This window comes from Vulpes lagopus, chromosome X (assembly GCF_018345385.1).
Source record: "Vulpes lagopus strain Blue_001 chromosome X, ASM1834538v1, whole genome shotgun sequence".
In the NCBI taxonomy this organism is placed as follows: Eukaryota; Metazoa; Chordata; class Mammalia; order Carnivora; family Canidae; genus Vulpes; species Vulpes lagopus.
In genome coordinates this window covers 48817056-48835232 of record NC_054848.1, presented here as the reverse complement: position 1 = coordinate 48835232, position 18177 = coordinate 48817056, and the positions used below count along the sequence as shown (strand labels likewise).

Here is an 18177-nt window from a genome sequence, read left to right as displayed (position 1 = left end):
CACAATGCTTGGTACATAGGGGTTCAATAATATTGCTGAATGAATGTATCCATCAAAAAAAATCCAAGTTTTTATTGGATATCTCTTATGTGACAGTCACTATTGCAGGGAAATACTAAGTAAGTGATTCATTGTCCCTGACTTAAGAAAATACTTATAATTCCATTTAAATTACAAGACATAGAAAAATGAACACATGACCAGTGTATTAGTTTGTCAGGGTTGTCATAACAAAGTACCAAAGACTGGGTACCTTAACTAACAGAAATTAATTTTCTCAAAATTCTGAAGGCTAGGAGTCCAAGATCAAGGTGGTCTCTTCTGAGGCCTCTCTCCTTGGCTTGCAGATGGCTACCTTCTTCCTTTCTTTTCATATGGTCTTTCCTCTGTACCTGTTTGAGTCCAGTCCAAAATTCCGTTTTATAAGGACACCAGACATATTGGAAAAAGGTCTATCTTAGTAATCTTATTTTAGCTTTATTATCTCTTTAAAGATACTATTTCCAAATAAAATCACATTATGAGGCATTGGAAGTTCAGACTTCAGCATACAAATATTAGGGGGACACAATTCAGGCTGTAACAACCAGTAAGTAAAAGATTATTTTCAATTGAGAGAGATAAAAGGTAGCACTATAGGAATTAGACAAAAGATAATAAAACCAGGGCCTGGAATATTCCAGGAAAGCTTCCTAGAGGTGGTGTGCCTAGTGCTGTATCTTAAAGAAATCTAAGAGTGATAACAGCCCTGACTGGCCTGGTTGGCAGGGGAGGTAAATCCAAGAGGCTTAGTGTGATTGAAGGCTCAGAGATGAGAAAGTGAGGAGACAATTGTAGAATTACAAGACTATCAGCCTTGGGAGGAAGTTGAAAGGCTACCTAGGCTAAGCTCCCATTTGATTCAAGAATCCTTTGCCAAAGGACCATTCACCTTCTGCTTGTATCCCTCCCAGGATTGAGTGCTTATCAAAGCAGCTGCTTAGATCTTTGGCCAGTTCTGTCTGGCCAAACACAATGGCTTGGATGAAGTGGGGGAGAATCTGCTAGAACAGAGGAAAATAAATTTGTGTGTGTAAAATGCCAGTGATGTCTTCATACCAATCACCTTCAGGCACTTCTTTCTGCTGTCATATTTTAATTCCCTCTTGCTGAAGCTGCAACAATTGTTTTTGTAATCCCAATTTTGCCTGACCTGCCCTGTGGGTCAGGAGACTTGGATTCTTCTCTTGTTTAGCTGTACTACCTTAGGCAATGTTTTTCAATCTTTGGGCTTCAGTGTTTATGTGTGTAACAGGGGGATCATTAACATTCCCTGTCAGGTTCTTCTTACAGGGTAATTGTAAGGACTATATGGGTTTGAATGTGACCAGCAATGTCAACATTCAGTAGCTGTAAAGGTGCCAGCCTGGATTGCACTGCCCAGATTTAGGGACATCATGAAGAGGTGGGTGCTTTCTCCGTTTGCCTGTTTTGCTGATGTTCTTTTGACTCATTCTCAGAAAAACAAGCAAATGGAAAATTCATCCATCAACAAGCTACCTTTCATATTCCTGAGGATGTGAGGGAGAATCCTGGAATGGTGTATGTGTGCGCGCGCGCGCGCGCGCCTGGGGGCGCGCGCGCACTTGCGTTAGCAAAAAGAGGCTTGGAAAGCTGCAAAGGGTAAAGTCAAGGCTTTATCTTTTTATGTGACCTTAGATAGGTCCCTTCCATCTTCTAAACCTCCATTTATTTATCTGTAAAATGAAGATACTAATGCCTATGTTCACAGAGTTGTTCTGAGAAGCGAAAGTAAAGAGGATGAAAGCCCCAAGAGTACACAATAGAAGAGAGGATCGGAGGGGAGTATGCAGAGGGAGGGCTGGGGGAAGGGAAGGAGGAGAGTATCGGCGTGGCTCCACTGGGGCAGGATCTTATTATTTCGGAGGTTGGCCCAACACCTCTGGCAACTTTGGAGGGGACTTTTCGCTGACTCGACACAATTGACACAACCGGGGAGCCCCACAATAAACAGCATCTAACTACAGCACGGGGAGGGGGTTCAGGCAGGAAGAGGTGGCCTCCGCCTTCTCCCGGGTGAAGGTCATTTACCCCCATCCTCTCCCTGCACCCCACCTCCCAGTTCTGAAGCCTTGGCTGGGGACAAAGGCAGTCGGTTGGGACCCTCCTCCTACGCTTCTCCCAGCCAAGCACCCCTGGAGCTGCAGGGCGGAGAGGCAGAGCCTGCCAGCTGGGATGGAACAACCTGACTGAAGGGGAGGTCCGGGGCGGAGGGGATTGGGCTTTAGGGCTGTGGAGGAGGGGAGGCGGAGGGGGCGCTAGGGCTTTCGCTTGATCCAGCCCTGCCAGCCCAGCCTGCCTGAGACAACCCGCGCCAGCCACCCAGGCCTCAGAGAAGACGGACTTCTCGGGCACCATGCAGTGGATAAGGGGCGGATCAGGAATGGTGAGTGCATATAACCCCAGTTTACCCTGCCTGAGCCTCAGTCCCCTAGCCCCACCCCAGCTCCTTCACCAGAGGCTCTGCAATGAGCCCCCTGGCTTCTGCTCACCGCCCTCTCCGGCACTGTCCTTGAGACAGTAGCGAGCTTCCTGTGGCCATTTTAGGAGTCCTTTACTCACTCGCCTGCTGAAGAAAGACCCCTCCCATCCCCCTCCGCATTCCTACCTACCTTCCCCCATTGGGGTAGGGTGAGAGTGGGGGTCACCTGGAAGGCCAATGAGGCAAGGAAGGCTGGTAGAGGGTCTCTCTGGGAATAGTGAGGCTCGAAAGCGCCGGTGAGCTGGTATGGATTTAGGAGGGAGAGAGTAGTCAAAAAGCCTGGGATTGTGGAGAAGACAGTATTGGGAGAGCTTCATGGTCCCCTAAATAGGCTGCATGCACCCCTTCACCCTGGCCAGTCTCAGGGCTTGAGGGCCAGGAAGTGACTCTCAGGGAAGCTGCATAGGGGGGCCCTGGAGCCCTTCTTTGCCTGGGCTGGAGACATCCTGTACACACTTGGGATTTTGTAAAGGAGAGAGCTTCAGAAATCCTCATCTTGGAAATGGGTCTGAGCCCCATTCAGTTAGGAGAGCTCTTTCTCATCCCCACCCCCCATCAAGGAGTGTGAGTGTGTGCTTGTATGTGTGTTTAGTATTATCCTTCAACAATTCATTGTATGCTATGGTGCTCCCTTCTCCACCTGGAGACCTTGGAATGACTTCCCTTGAAGAGAGGAAGTGGTGGCTGCTTGTTGATGCCTTTCTGACTCAGCCAGGGGTAGCTCAAGTCTAGTCAGGGACTGGGGCCAGGGTGGGGGATTGGGGGTTGTAGGAGGCAAGAGGGTCTTGGAGGGCAGTTGTGTTGGGTCAGCAGGCGCTGATGGCAACCCTAGCCCACACTTCTGCACTCCCAGTCACAACCCACAGCTGAAGGAAAGTAGCCTGAAGCAGTTGGGTAAAAACTGATGTTTAAATCTTTTTTGCTCCTGTTCTGGAAGGGAAGAGGAATTTGGTATGGATTAGGACTGTATTCAGAGGAGCTGTCCTCCTCCTTTCCTCCAGGTTTCCTTAGAATTCTGTTTCACTGATTCTTAAAGGCATCCAGTTTATATTCTTATATGCCAGAGCTTTGAGAGACTTTCTCAGACCTCTACTTCCCTGCGGTCCCATCGAAACTGTTTCAGATGTTTGTAGAACCAGAAAAAGGTTACATCAGGAAAAGACCTTCAAGTCCTTGTCATCCATCCAGGAAACCTGCAACCCAGAGAATGGGAGAGACTTGCCCAGGGCCACACAGCTCCATGAAGGCAAAGCTGAGTCTAGCACAGGAGTCTTCTATCTCTTCATCATTGTCCCTCCCCACTGCTTCACAGAATCATCAGTTCAAATGGTGCTGAGAGGCAGAAAGAAACAAACAGTCATGATCTTGGGAAAGAATTTCTTTCAGGATGAACTAATGCCATGAAATTTGCCTGAAAAACAAAACAAAATATGACAGTCCTGGTATTTCTGGAAGATGAGTATGCCTCCCACCTCTTCTATATATATTTTAGTATAGGGGTCCAGAGCAACCCATTAAATTAATAGAGAAGATTTAAGCCACAGATTAAATTAATAGAGAAATCTGAAATTTTGCCAATTGTGTGTGAGAGAAAAGAGAGAGTAACAGAAACCTTGTAGAGACTATGAAATTAAAGATTGATTGATGGGGAATTCTTATAATATTTTTAGGGGACTTAAGTGGTGATAAAAGCATTTATTTAAAAATTTGCCAGAATTTAAGAAACTTTATTCTCATCTGGAGGCAAGAAACCTCTAGTCTTGGCCCTGCTACTGTTCTGATAGGAATGTTTGGGGACTTAGTTTTCTCACCTGTTAAATGGGGCTATTAATGATCACCAAAATTCCTTGGAGGTCTGAGATTCTCAGATTCCTAGAAGTAAATGTTGGATAAAATGTAAGTAGTGGCTCATTACGAAAAAAAATAGAGAATATTTATTTAGCCACCATTTTTTAACGAGGCCATTCTAAAGGTCTACTCTTTCATTTGCAAATGAAATGAATGCAAATGAAAGTTTCATTTGCAAAGGGCCTGTAATTTATATTAGGCTTTTTATAATAGTGGGATTCCTTTTTAGAACATTTGATTGTTTTAACTGATTGCAAGTGTCACTTGCAAATGAAGGTCTTTGAACATAAAAAACACCAGTAGGGATTTTACAGAATAAGATTTGTCTCAGTAGAGAGTGTCAAAAAAATTGTGAGTTCACTTTTGATGGTAAATTGTAGTATATTTATTTATAACTTCTTTTTTTAAAAAAGATTTTATTTATTTGAGAAGGGGAGAGAGAGCGAGCGAGCATGAGAGTGCAAGAGCAGGGGAAGGGAGAAGAAGACTCCCTGCTGAACTCTGTCCCAGGACCCCTGGATGCTGGGACTGTGATCTGAGCCAAAGGCAGAGGCTTAACTGAGCCACCCAGGATCCCCTTATTCATAACTTCTGTTTACAATGTAATTTGTGCTAGGTTAAGCCTAGAGTGGAGAGAACGCTGGTCTCAGAGTCACAAGTCTGAGGTTGAGCGCTGGTCTCAGAGTCACAAGCCTGGCTTTTATACTTCTCAGCTCTGAAACACTTGCCAATTGTCAAACTTTTTAAATCCTCGTCTATAAAATGGGTATAAAATAGCTTATTTCATAGGTGCTATTGAAGTTGTTAATTCATTAAAAAATAGAGTATCTACTATGAGTTTGCACTGATTTAAGTGCTGGGGAGACAGCAGTGAACAAAAACAAATTCCCCATTCTCATTGATCTTATATTCTGGGGGCTAGGTGCTCACTATACAATGACACAAATTAATGTACAATATGGCAGGTGGTGCTAAGCACTAAAAAGAAAAAGAAAACCTGGCAAGAGAATAGAGAGAAATAGGGGGTGGGATGATATATTAGACAGATGACTCAGAGCCTCTTTGATTAAGAGACATTGGCACAGAGATGTGTAGGAAATGAAGAAACAAGCTCTGTGCAGATATTTAGGAGGGTTCTAGGCATAAGAAACAGCCGAGGTGGGGGGGGGGGGAGAGAGAGAGAGAGAGAGAGAGAGAGAGAGATTGAAGGAGCAAAACTGATTTGTTTAAGGAACAAGGAAGCCAGTTTCCCTGGGGCATTTAATCTGAGTGAGATTGGTAGATTTTGGAAGGTTTGAACATGTATGGGACATAATCTGATTTAAAATTAAACAGAATATAGTGGGGCAAAGGAAAAAGGTGTAAGGAGGCTCTTACAAGAGTCGAGGTTAGAGGTGATGGTGGTTTGGACAAGGGTAAAAGGGCTATACCTAGCATCATTTGCAGATAATTTGTGTCTTTCTCCTTTCTGATCACCCATCTGTTTCTCATATGGTTGAGTGTGGGGCTAGAATGAACAAAGAATGGGTATATGTAGGCAAGGACATTTCACATCTAAGTCAATGATCAAATGATCTTCTTTGGGCTCCTGACCTCTGATGGGGCTAATTGAGGATTGGTTCTATGTGAATTACCAGTGAGCCAGTTCCTTGCTTTCTAGAATTCTGGACAATAAGATTAATTAGATTATTACTACTTTAGAGATCTAGTATACTTAGCATTTATGTGAGATCTGAAATAACTCATTTTTTATACTCTCAGCTATTTGACAAAATTATTTTTAATAGTAATCTGTACTAACAATTATTTTGTTTTGTTTTTAATTTTAAAATAATTAGTAATGAAAAAGAGGAATGAACTTAAATTTAAAAGATATTTAAATTCAGTAACATCTCACATTTAACTGTAAATGCGCACTTACTGAACAAAAATAGTACACATTGCAGTTTGTACTGTTTTTGCTGTTTTAAATTTTAAGCATAAATAAAAACTGTAGTTGGTCAAATAGAATGGCAGAATTGAAAACACTTACATTCCGTTTCTTTGACTTTACAATATCTGTGCTATCACTGTTTACTTTGAGCCTACAATTTAAATGATGGAACATATATTACCAGAGGGATTGAAGCCATGAAATGCACCCAAAGCTACATTAAATGATTTTAAAGCTTTGCAAGTGAAATGAACTGAAGAAACACCTGTAAAGTCTGTGTGTGTGTGTGTGTGGGGGGGCAACTAAATCCACATCCATGTAAATACAGTGTTATTAAAGGATACGTAATACAAGATGCTGATTTAAACGTCAAGAGTAATAACAATTGCTTAGAACTTTGACCAGCAAAAGGTTTTATTCAGGGAGGAATATTTTATTACTGACCTTGTTTAAAATTGCTGGTTCATGGTGATAAAAAAATACTTTGACTTTTCATCTATAAAAAATCTCTATAGATAGCACACTCCTTCACTGCCTGCACTAAGGGTTGTTTACTTCTATTGTCACACCCTTGGTATGCCACTGCTTTGAAGAAGAATATGAAATCATGGGCTAAATTTCATGCCAAATTTCATGTGACCTTTATAAAAGCCACATTGTTGGATTTGGTGGAAATCTCTGCATAGGCAAAATAAAATGGCCAATTTGTAAGTTTAATAGTTGACTTGAAATCAGAGAGGATAATCATTATATGGTTTCACTCATACAGGGAATATAAGAAATAGTGAAAGGGATTATAGGGGAAAGGAGGGAAAATGAGTGGGAAAAATCAGAGAGAGTGACAAAACATGAGAGACTCCCAACTCTGGGAAACGAACAAGGGGTAGTAGAAGGGGAGGTGGGCAGGGGGATGGGGTGACTGGGTGATGGGCACTGAAGAGGGTACTTGATGGGATGAACACTGGGTGCTATACTGTATGTTGGCAAGTCGAACTTTATATATATATAGTTGACTTGATTCTGCTATGAATCAGAGATATATCTACACTGGCTTAAAGCATACAGGTGTTATTCCACATAAAGGTAGTCAGGAGATAGGCATATTAGGGCCAGTATGGCAGCTTCATGAAGCGTTTATGAACTTCTCTGCTCTACCATCCCAGCGTTTGGCTTTAATTGTTGAGGTTGCTTAATCCAAGATTGGTCCAAGATTGGTATGGAAGTTCCAGAACATCTGTTAACATCCACATTCTAAGAAACAGGAAGGAAGGTTAAAAGAGAGGAAAAGGACTTGACCATCCTTTTTAAATAAATCTTCTTAAAGGTCTTATTTAATATTTCTACTTCTGTCTCATTGGTCAGAATTGAGTCACAAGAATGCTTCCAGTTGCAAGGGAAACTTGGGAAAGTAGTCATGTAAACGGGTGACAATGTGTATAGCCAACAATCGGAGCAAGGTTTCTGATACCAAGGAAGAAAGGGAGAATGGGCTGTGGGGAGACAACCTGCAGTCATTGTCTCAGTTAATTCACATCTATGTATGCCAGTGTAAAAAATGCAAAATCTTAGGACTTGAATTTGGCTTTGGACTGTGACCCATAGCTTGATGGATGTGGCCAGAGTAAAAATATTGCTATCAGTCTGGTGGAAGATCAATCAAGATGTGACATACCCTAGTCTTCCTTTGCTTCCTCCCAGTGACAGAGTCTTCTTATGAGACCAAATGAATGGTGATATCTCCCACAGAAATGGGGAATGCAAAATGAGGACCAATGTTTAAGGAGGGGGTGGAATGAGGAGATGACAAGTACAGTCTGAGCCATGTTGAGTGAGATGCTTGGACAGCCTTGTATGGGGCATATCCAATAGACAGTTGGTGATCTACGTATTGAGCTCAGAGGACTGGGAGGCATTAGTGACAGTTAAAGTTGTGACAGTAGATGAACTAGTAAGTAGTTCAAAATGTAGTTCAGCCTGGGTAAATGAGAAATGAGAACAAAACTTGAGCTTTCTCCTTTTTTGAGGCGTTCTAACTTAAAGCAGACCCAGTTCACTCTGTTATCTATTTTCCAGAATTTCATGGCAAGTATAGTTTCAGGCTTTATCCATGTTGCATATGGGCTGCCTCAGCTATAATGTCCAAGCTGAGGATATTGGGAATAAAAATTTAGTCCAACACCTTAGATCAGGGGTCAGCAAACTACGGTTTGCCAGTCAAATCCAGCCTACAGGCTAAGAATGGTTTTTATATTTTTAATATAAAATATATATTTTTATATTAAAATATATAGGCTGGAAAAAGATTGGACAAAAAAGAGTAATATCTTGTGACACATATATGAAATTATATGAAAATTTATATGAAATTCAAATCTCAGTGTCCATAAATTAAGTTTTATTGGAACATAGCCATGCCCATTCTGCCTTTATGATACAAAGACAGAGTTGAGCAGTTGTGACAGAGACCATATAGCCTGAAAAGCCTGCAATATTCACTATTTGACCCTTTACAGAAAAGGTTTGCAGACCCCTACCTGAATGCCTAGAATTACCATGGCAGTGCCTCAAGGAAAGGAGATGGGCAGGGGCAGCCAGAAATTTGGGTCTCCTCCTTTTGATCTATGAAGAGTACCTGTGTTTTTGCATCATATGTTGGATTGTTGCTTAAGGTTTTGGAAAAAAGTTTTGCTTGCTCTGCATTTCCCCCTACCTGCTACAAAAAATGTGAATACTATTCATTTTATAGATTGAGAAAACTGAATGTCAGAGAGGGAGGGTGCTTGACACAAGACCACACAGCTACTCAGTAGTGGGAAAAGGATCCACATATCTCAATTCCCAGTTAAGTATGCCTTCTGCAACCTTCATTACTAGGGGGCAAAGGAAGGGAAATTTACCTGTTATATGCCAGTTATACTAAATATAATCTCAATCAATCCTTTCATTAGCCCCTACAAAATGGGTTTTAATGTCAACATTTGTTAATTTATAAGTTCATGTAACAAATATTTGCTGAGCACCTACCATGTGACAGGTACTCTTCTACTCAAGTCATTGGGGATACAGCAAGGAATGAAACAGAAAAATGTCTCTACCCTCTGGGAGTTCATAGCTTAGTTCATCTTAGAAACAAGGATAGAGAATTGAAGTACCTTGCTCAGAGTTAAAGAAAGGGCAGCATCAGATTTCAAATTAAGATCTGATTTAAAAAGCCTTATTCTTAAAAAAAAAAAAAGCCAGCTACAACCCATTCACCCCATCCCTCTATCCATCCTTCATCCACTCACTGATTTACTTACTAATGCACATATCCATTTATTTGATCCATCCATCCATTTTTTAAAATTAATTTTTATTGGTGTTCAATTTACCAACATACAGAAAAACACCCAGTGCTCATCCCGTCAAGTGTCCACCTTAGTGCCCGTCACCCATTCCCCTCCAACACCCGCCCTCCTCCCCTTCCACCACCCCTAGTTCGTTTCCCCGAGTTAGGAGTCTTTATGTTCTGTCTCCCTTCCTGATATTTCCCAACATTTCTTTTCCCTTCCTTTATATTCCCTTTCACTATTATTTATATTCCCCAAATGAATGAGAACATACACTGTTTGCCCTTCTCCAATTGACTTATTTCACTCAGCATAATACCCTCCAGTTCCATCCACGTTGAAGCCAATGGTGGGTATTTGTCGTTTCTAATGGCGGAGTAATATTCCATTGTATACATAAACCACATCTTCTTTATCCATTCATCTTTCGATGGACACCGAGGCTCCTTCCACAGTTTGGCTATTGTGGCCATTGCTGATAGAAACATTGGGGTGCAGGTGTCCCGGCATTTCATTGCATCTGAATCTTTGGGGTAAATCCCCAACAGTGCAATTGCTGGGTCGTAGGGCAGGTCTATTTTTAACTCTTTGAGGAACCTCCACACAGTTTTCCAGAGTGGCTGCACCATTTCACATTCCCACCAACAGTGTAAGAGGGTTCCCTTTTCTCCGCATCCTCTCCAACATTTGTGGTTTCCTGCCTTGTTAATTTTCCCCATTCTCACTGGTGTGAGGTGGTATCTCATTGTGGTTTTGATTTGTATTTCCCTGATGGCAAGTGATGCAGAGCATTTTCTCATTTGCATGTTGGCCATGTCCATGTCTTCCTCTGTGAGATTTCTCTTCATGTCTTTTGCCCATTTCATGATTTGATTGTTTGTTTCTTTGGTGTTGAGTTTAATAAGTTCTTTATAGATTTTGGAAACTAGCCCTTTATCTGATATGTCATTTGCAAATATCTTCTCCCATTCTGTAGGTTGTCTTTTAGTTTTGTTGACTGTATCCTTTGCTGTGCAAAAGCTTCTTATCTTGATGAAGTCCCAATAGTTCATTTTTGCTTTTGTTTCTTTTGCCTTTGTGGATGTATCTTGCAAGAAGTTACTGTGGCCGAGTTCAAAAAGGGCATCCATCCATTTATACATTTATCCAATGTATTTATTGGTTATTTATAGACTGCTAGGTGTGGGTGATACAGCAGGCAGAGTTCTCTAGCTTTCATCATTCAGTCTTGGTATTAGAAACATTGCATAATGTTTAGGAGCACCCACCCTGGAACCAGATTCCCTGCATTCAAATAATTGTTCTGGCCACTTATTGTCTGCATGGTCTTGGACAGCCTGCTTAACCCCTCAGGGTCTTCATTTTTAAAGTTGAGAAGATAATAGTACATCCCCATTTGAAAATGTTGTTGTGAGGATTAAATGAGTGAATGCATATAAGGTACTTTGAAAAATGCCTGGAGCAGAGTAAAAGCTATATAAATCTTTATTGTTTTTATTTTTATATTCTCTTCAGAGCCAGAGCCCATCCCAATTGGCTTAGAACTATACAGCTTCATTTGTTTGTGATTGCCACCTAATTGTATTCCATTCCTCAGGGTCCTTTCTAGCTAATCTGAAAAAGAAATTTATGTCAATACTTAATGACAACTCCTTCCCCACGTAATAGATGCATGACAAAATTTATTTATCCTGAATTGGTAATAAATGCACATGGTGCAAAATTCAAAGAACAGGGAAGGGATTGAGGTAAAAATTATGTCTTTGTAAGTTTTTTTCCTGCCCCTGGTCTTCAGTTGCCCAGCCTAGAGACAGCTACTGTCATAAATTTCTTAGGTATTTGTATAGATATATCCTATGCCTCTACAAGCATTTACTTATGTACATAAACACACACACACTCACACATACACACACACACACACACTTTCTTTTCTTCATATAGTTAGTATATTCAGCAGTTCTGTGCTTACCTTTTTTAAATTAATAATATTCTTGGAGATTATTCCATATCAGTGCATGCAGATATGCCTCTTTTTTTGTATGGCTACATAGAATTCTATTGTGTCCTTTACTGATGGCCAATTAGTTTGTTTCCAGTCATTTGCCATGATAAACAATGCTGCAACGGATTTTAGCAGGCCATTTAAGAAAATGGATGTTTATCAAGCCGCTACTCTTTCCGGGCACTATTGCAGGCTGAGGCATGGGATAGTCAAGACAAGGTGTGGACAGGGCTTCCTAGAATAGATAGTATTTAAGCTGTACTGTTAAGCCTTTCAGATAATAGAGTCGGCTTGGTGTGGAGAACAGGCATGGTAGATGAACCAAAAAGTATTCCTAGCAAAGGGAACAACCTTTGATTAGATAAGAATCAGATAGATAAAGAATTGAAGCATGAAAGGGTAAGTATGTTCTGGAAATACAATATGGGTGCTCTGGTGTGGCTGGATCCAGTAATTATGGCAAGGTGAACTGGGGCCACATCAAAAAAGCCCTTGAATCCTTGAATACCAGGCTCAAAAGCTTTTCCCTGTTAGAAAGGGCAATGACATAAGATTGAGTGGTGGAGGGTTCCTTTTGTGGTACAGACAGGATAAGAGGAGGGAAGAGGTTGCATTTGATAGCTAGAGGCAACACACCAACACACAAACACCACCCCCCCTCCCGCCACCACACACACACACAGTATGTCCTAGCCCAAGCTGTCAGGCAGGAGAAGTTCCCTCTTACTTAGCCTTTTTGTTTTATTCAAGTCTTCAATTGATTGGATGGGACGCATCTTCGGAGAGGACACTCTGCTTTATTCAGTCTATGAATTTAACTGTTAATCTCATTCAGAAACACCCAGAATAATGTTTGACCAAATATCTGGGTATCCTGTGGCCCAAGTTGATACATAAAATTAATCATCAGATAGCTTCACTTATCTTCTGAGTCTACTGTGAGAATCAGATGAGTGAGTAGACAGAAAAGGGCTGTGTGAACTCTGCTATTCTCTACCCATATAGGGATTAATTAGTATTTCTGATGGGACAGAGGGATCCATAGTTGGGTGGGCAGAATATGATCTTTTCTTCTGACCTGAATTCAGACCTCAGAAGACCAGACCTAAATTTTTGCTGAGTGCTATGAGATGCAGTAAGAATTTCATTCACAAGGAACATATCCCCCCACCCCAGCCTTAGGCTTCCTGAATTGTCCGCTTGAGGAGAAACTGAGAAAGGCCCCAAACACATGACATGATGAGAGGAACTTCTTAGGAGCTCATTGCTCGTCATGCTATTTTGGTACTATTTTTGGTGTGTCTATGTGTGTGTTAGAACATGACTAGTTCTGCAAATGATTAAGCTGTTTGGTAATGGAAACCAGGCAGGGGTGGGGGGAAATAAATGCATTCAGCTAGGTTTAAGAAGCCTGATTGTCATGAGGAAACATTTTGTCAAAGAGCTTGCCTAGCATACCCAGGGAAGTGACATTATGTTGAGTCAACATGTAGAGATTTGAGGAAAGATCCTAACAACTTCGGATTACAATAAAGAATAAAGAAGGAGACAATGAGGTTTGTCGGGAGTTTGGGAGAGGCAGCAGGAATAGCATGTGCAAAGTCCTTGAGGTTGGAATAGTCTATGCTTGAGGGATAGAAAGAAGGCCAGTGTGACTGTAGCACAGGAAGAGAGGGGCAAGTGGCATGATAGGAAGCTATAGAGTTAGGCAGGGACCAGCTCACATAGGACCCTGTAGGCCTAAGGAGTTTGTAGGCCGTGGTAGAGTGTGCATTAGCTATCCTCAAAGGCAGCTATCCATGATTGCGTGGTTAATAACACACACTCTGGAACTAGACTGCCCAGGTTCAAATTCTGACTCTGCTACTTCTTAGTTTTGTGACCATGAGCATGTTATCTAAACTTTCTGTGCCTTAGTTATGCCCTCTTAAAAATGGGGATAATAATGGTACTACTCATAGTATTATTATGAGGATTAAATAAATTAATATGCTCACAGTGTATGTGACAGTGCTGGACACTGGCAAGGGCTATTTATTCCAAGTATGATAGGAAGCATTTGAAGCAGTGGAAAGATGTCGTTGATTTATTAATCTGAGAAGTTGACTTTTACAAACTCTTATAGACAGTGAATTGAGGAGGACAAAAGTGAAGATGTCAAGCTCAATTAAGAGACTGCTGCAGAAATGAAGTCAGTGAGATTGGGGAGAAGAGGGAAGACTTAACATCAGTTTTGGAGATAGAATCAATGGTAATTGCTGCTGGATTGATTGAAAGAGGTGTAGGACAGGAAAGAAAAAAAGAAGATGATCCTTATATTTCTGGCTCTGCCACTGACTAGCTGTGTAATTATGGACAAGGGATTTAAACATTATAGTCTTCAATTTTTTAATATTTTAGTCAGGGTGTCCAGAGAAACAGTAGTAACAGGGTGTATGTGTGTTTGCGTGTGTGTGCATGTGTGTGTGTTTGTGTAGAGGGAGAGGGAGAGAGATTTTAACGAATTTGTTCATGTGAATATAGAGGTACAAGTCCAAAACCTGCAGAGTAGGCCAGCAAAGAAAGCTAAGAGTTGCAGTCTGAGTCCAAAGGCAGTCTGCTGGCAGAATTCCTTCTGGAATTCTTTGTTCTATTAAAAACCTTCAACTGATTAGATTACTCCCACTTACATTATGAAATATAATCTGTTTATTCAAAGTCCACTGATTCAAGTGTTAATTTCATCAAAAAATACCTTTGCAGAAATATTCAGAATAATATTTGACCAAATATCTGGGCATCTTCATCCCCTCAAGTTGACACATAAAATTAACCATCATTCCTTATCTATGAAACTTGAATAATAGTAGTACCTGGTTATTGGTACTAGTGTGAGGGTAAGATGATTTAATCTATGTAAAGCACTTGGTACAGTGTCTTTCACATAGCAAGGGCTCAATTAATGATAGCCTTTATTATTTTAATACAATAATAATCCTTCACATTTGTTTGGTGTTTTTGCATTTTCAAAGTACCTTCACATATGTGAATTCATATAAGTCTCACAACAGTGTTTGTATTTTAAAAAATACAAAACAAAGGAAACTAGGGGATTCCTGGGTGGTTTAGCAGTTTAGTGCCTGCCTTTGGCCCAGGGCATGGTCCTGGAGTCCCGGGATCGAGTCCCACATTGGGCTCCCTGCATGGGGCCTGCTTCTCCCTCTGCCTGTGTCTCTGCTTCTGTCTCTCTCTCTCTCTCTCTCTCTCTCTCTCTCTCTCTGTCTCCCATGAATAAATAAATTAATAATATTAAAAAAAATAAAGTTGAGGAAACTAAACCTGGAAAAGATGAAATATCTTCTTCACACACCTATCTCCAAATGGCGGCAGGACGAGAAATAGGTGTGTAACTTAATACTAACTCCTCAAGCATTACTCTTCCCACTTGCCAGAAATGGATATTTGCCTGGCCTCCTTCATTCCAGAGGTGAAGGGCACCGGTAATAGGATCATGAATGCAATAAGGCTTGAGAAAAATAGCTAATATTTACCAAGCCAGCATTCATTTTGTGCCAGGCACTTTTCTAAGTGTTTTGCATGTGCATCTAATTTAATCTTTCCAGCCATTCTATGAGGTAGACACAATTCTGTGGGACTTTCAGCCCACATGCTGAGAATTAAAATAACTTTTTCTTCTTTCTCCCTCACCATTATATAGTCCAGGGATGGTATACTTTGTGTACATAGCAGAAACTCTGAATATTTGTGGAATGGAAAAGTGTACTGATGAAGGAGTGAACCCTAGTTTACCTGTAGCTACCATGCCTGGAGCTAGCCCAAGAAAGGCATTTGTAGTAAATGTTCCCTTTGCCCAGGTAAGATATCTCTGAATCAGTCAGGCAGTAAAGTGAGGGAGATAGGCTGAATTGGTGAAATGAGAAACTTCAGAAGTCCTTCCTGGGAAAAATTAACTGCTCTGGATATTAGTTTACTCATATGCAAAATAGACCATTCTCTCTGTGTCTCCTTGTCTCTGTCTCTTTCTACACACACACACACACACACACACACACACACACACACTTAATCATTCATTTATTCAGTAACATTCATTGAGCTGCTGCTATGTACCAGGCACTGTTCTAGGCACTGAATGGTGAACAAAACAAACAAAAATCCTGCCCCCATGGAATAAGGAAGATACATGCTTAGCAAATGATTACATAGTACATATTATGATAGTTCTAAGTACTAACAAGAAAAAATACAGCAGGAAAGAGGAATAAGTATATGTGTGAATGGTTAAAATTTTCAGTTTCTATTTCCTGCTGTACTTCTCTCAGAAGGTAGCCATGAGGTTTAAATACCATAAAAGACCACAGTACTTAGGAAGTTGTGAAATTCTATCTAAATGTAATTTGTAATTATTCTTGGAGGAATAATTTTCTCCTGGTCCTTATTGCTGTTTCCTTTTATGTCATCAGTGCAGCAAGAGTTCTGATCTGGAGGACAGGAAATTTGGGTTCTAGGCATGGCCCTGGCATGACAGTTTCTTAAAATCCCAAATGTATAGAACTTTACAGATTTTAAAGCACTTTTCCCAGAACTTGGTCTTGTGACTCTTAATCCTTTATTCTTTCCATTATCCTAGGAGGTTGTGAGAGCTAGGGTAAGTTGCTTTCCCTCTGAGAAGCAAAATGTTCATCTTCTATAACATGGGAATGATTACTCCTCACCCCTTGACAGCCTTCTTGGGCTATTATGAGGAGAAAATCATATGATGGGGATAAAAGGGTATTATATGTCATAAAATAAGCCTGTAAAGGCAGGTTGCCAAGATTTGGAGAATTTCTACTCCTGCTGATGTGAATGGTATTGGACTTTGTAAACTGATTATATGTGTGGAGGGTGGAAAGTGAGACTTCAGGGCTGAGTACCACTTACTTTCCTTTCTGAGAAGCTTCTAAGGATGGTGGGGGCATCACTGAACTTCAGAACCTCCTAGAAATAGGAACAATTACATGGGAACACTTGGCATCTTACAATGGAGTGGCAACTACTGGAAGGAGACCCCTTTTGCCCACTCTTCATTAGAGAGGTGGAAACCAGGACTCATCTTCTGATATTTAATATACAAATAACTCATGAAAAACAAACAAACAAACAAGCCAAATACCTCACGGCCTTTACAGACCTTCACTTGCCCTTTGCATGTGATCTCATCCAGAATGCTGTAGGTGGCTGTAAGGAGCCTTGCATAGGTAGAATCTCCATTTAGTTTGCCCCCTAACTTTTACTATAAATAATTCTTCACATTTTATTTTATTTTATTTTTAATTTGTATTTAAATTTTAGTTACTTAACATACATCACAATATTGGTTTCAGGAGTAGAATTCAGTGACTCATCACTTATATACAACACCCAGGGCTCATCGCAACAAGTGCCCTCTTCAGTATTCATCACTCATCTACAGCATCCCTCACGCACCTCCCCCTGTCAACCCTCAGTTTGTTCTCTATCATTAAGAGACTTATGGTTTGTTTCCCTCTCACCTTTTGGTTTATTTGTGTTTTTGCTCTTCTTCAATATGGGCATCTGTTTTGCTTTTTAAGTTCCACATATGAGTGAAATCATATGGTATTTGTCTTTCTCTGACTGACTTATTTCACTTAGCATGATACTCTCTAGCCCTATCCATATTGTTGCAAATGGCAAGACTTCATTCTTTTTGATGGCTGAGTAATATTCTACTATATACATATGTGTGTGTGTGTGTGTGTGTGTGTGTATACACATCTTTATATATTCATCAGCTGATGGACATTTGGGCTCCCTCCACAGTTTGGCTATTGTTGATAACACTGCTATAAACTTTAGGGTGCATGTATCCCTTTGAATATGTATTATTGTATCCTTTGGGTAAATAGCTAGTAGTCCAATTGCTGGATAGTAGGGTAGTTTTATTGTTAAAATTTTGAGGAAACTCCCTACTGTTCACTGGAGTGGCTGTGCCAGTTTGCATCCACATGAACAGTGCAGGAGAGTACCCCTTTCTCTGCATCCTCACCAACATTTATTGTTTCTTGTGTTGTTAATTTTAGCCATCCTGACAGGTGTGACATGGTATCTCATGTCATAGCTTTGAATTATATTTCCCTGATGATGAGTGATTTTGAGCATCTTTTCATGTGTCTGTTAGCCATCTGGATGTCTTTTTTGGAAAATTGTCTATTCATGTCTTCTGCCCATCTGTTAACTGGATTATTGCTTTTTGGGTATTGATTTTGATAAGTTCTTTATAGATTTTGGATACTAACCCTTATTAGATATGTCATTTGCAAATACCTTCTCCCATTCTGTAGGCTGCCTTTTGGTTTTGTTGATTGTTTCTTTGACTGTCCAGTCCTGAAAGTTCATTTTTGCTTTTGTTTCCCTTGCTTCTTGTGATATGTTTAGAAAGAAGTTGCTATGGCTGAGGTTAAAGAGGTTGCTGGCTGGGTTCTCCTTTAGGATCTTGATGACTTCTTTTTTCACATTT

The 18177-nt window shown here is 40.7% G+C and overlaps 1 protein-coding gene across 2 annotated transcripts in view; it reads left to right on the top strand.

Moving 5' to 3' along the window:
- The first annotated feature begins 1879 nt into the window (after positions 1-1879).
- ARHGEF9 (Cdc42 guanine nucleotide exchange factor 9) overlaps positions 1880-18177 on the top strand; it is a 206497-nt gene continuing 190199 nt past the window's right edge. The window contains exon 1 of one of the 2 annotated variants that reach the window (XM_041741718.1): positions 1880-2446. In XM_041741718.1, coding sequence (XP_041597652.1) covers positions 2417-2446 — 30 coding nt within the window. In that variant the 5' untranslated portion in view covers positions 1880-2416. The remainder of the gene's footprint in view (positions 2447-18177) is intronic. The other variant, XM_041741725.1, reaches the window with a different exon arrangement.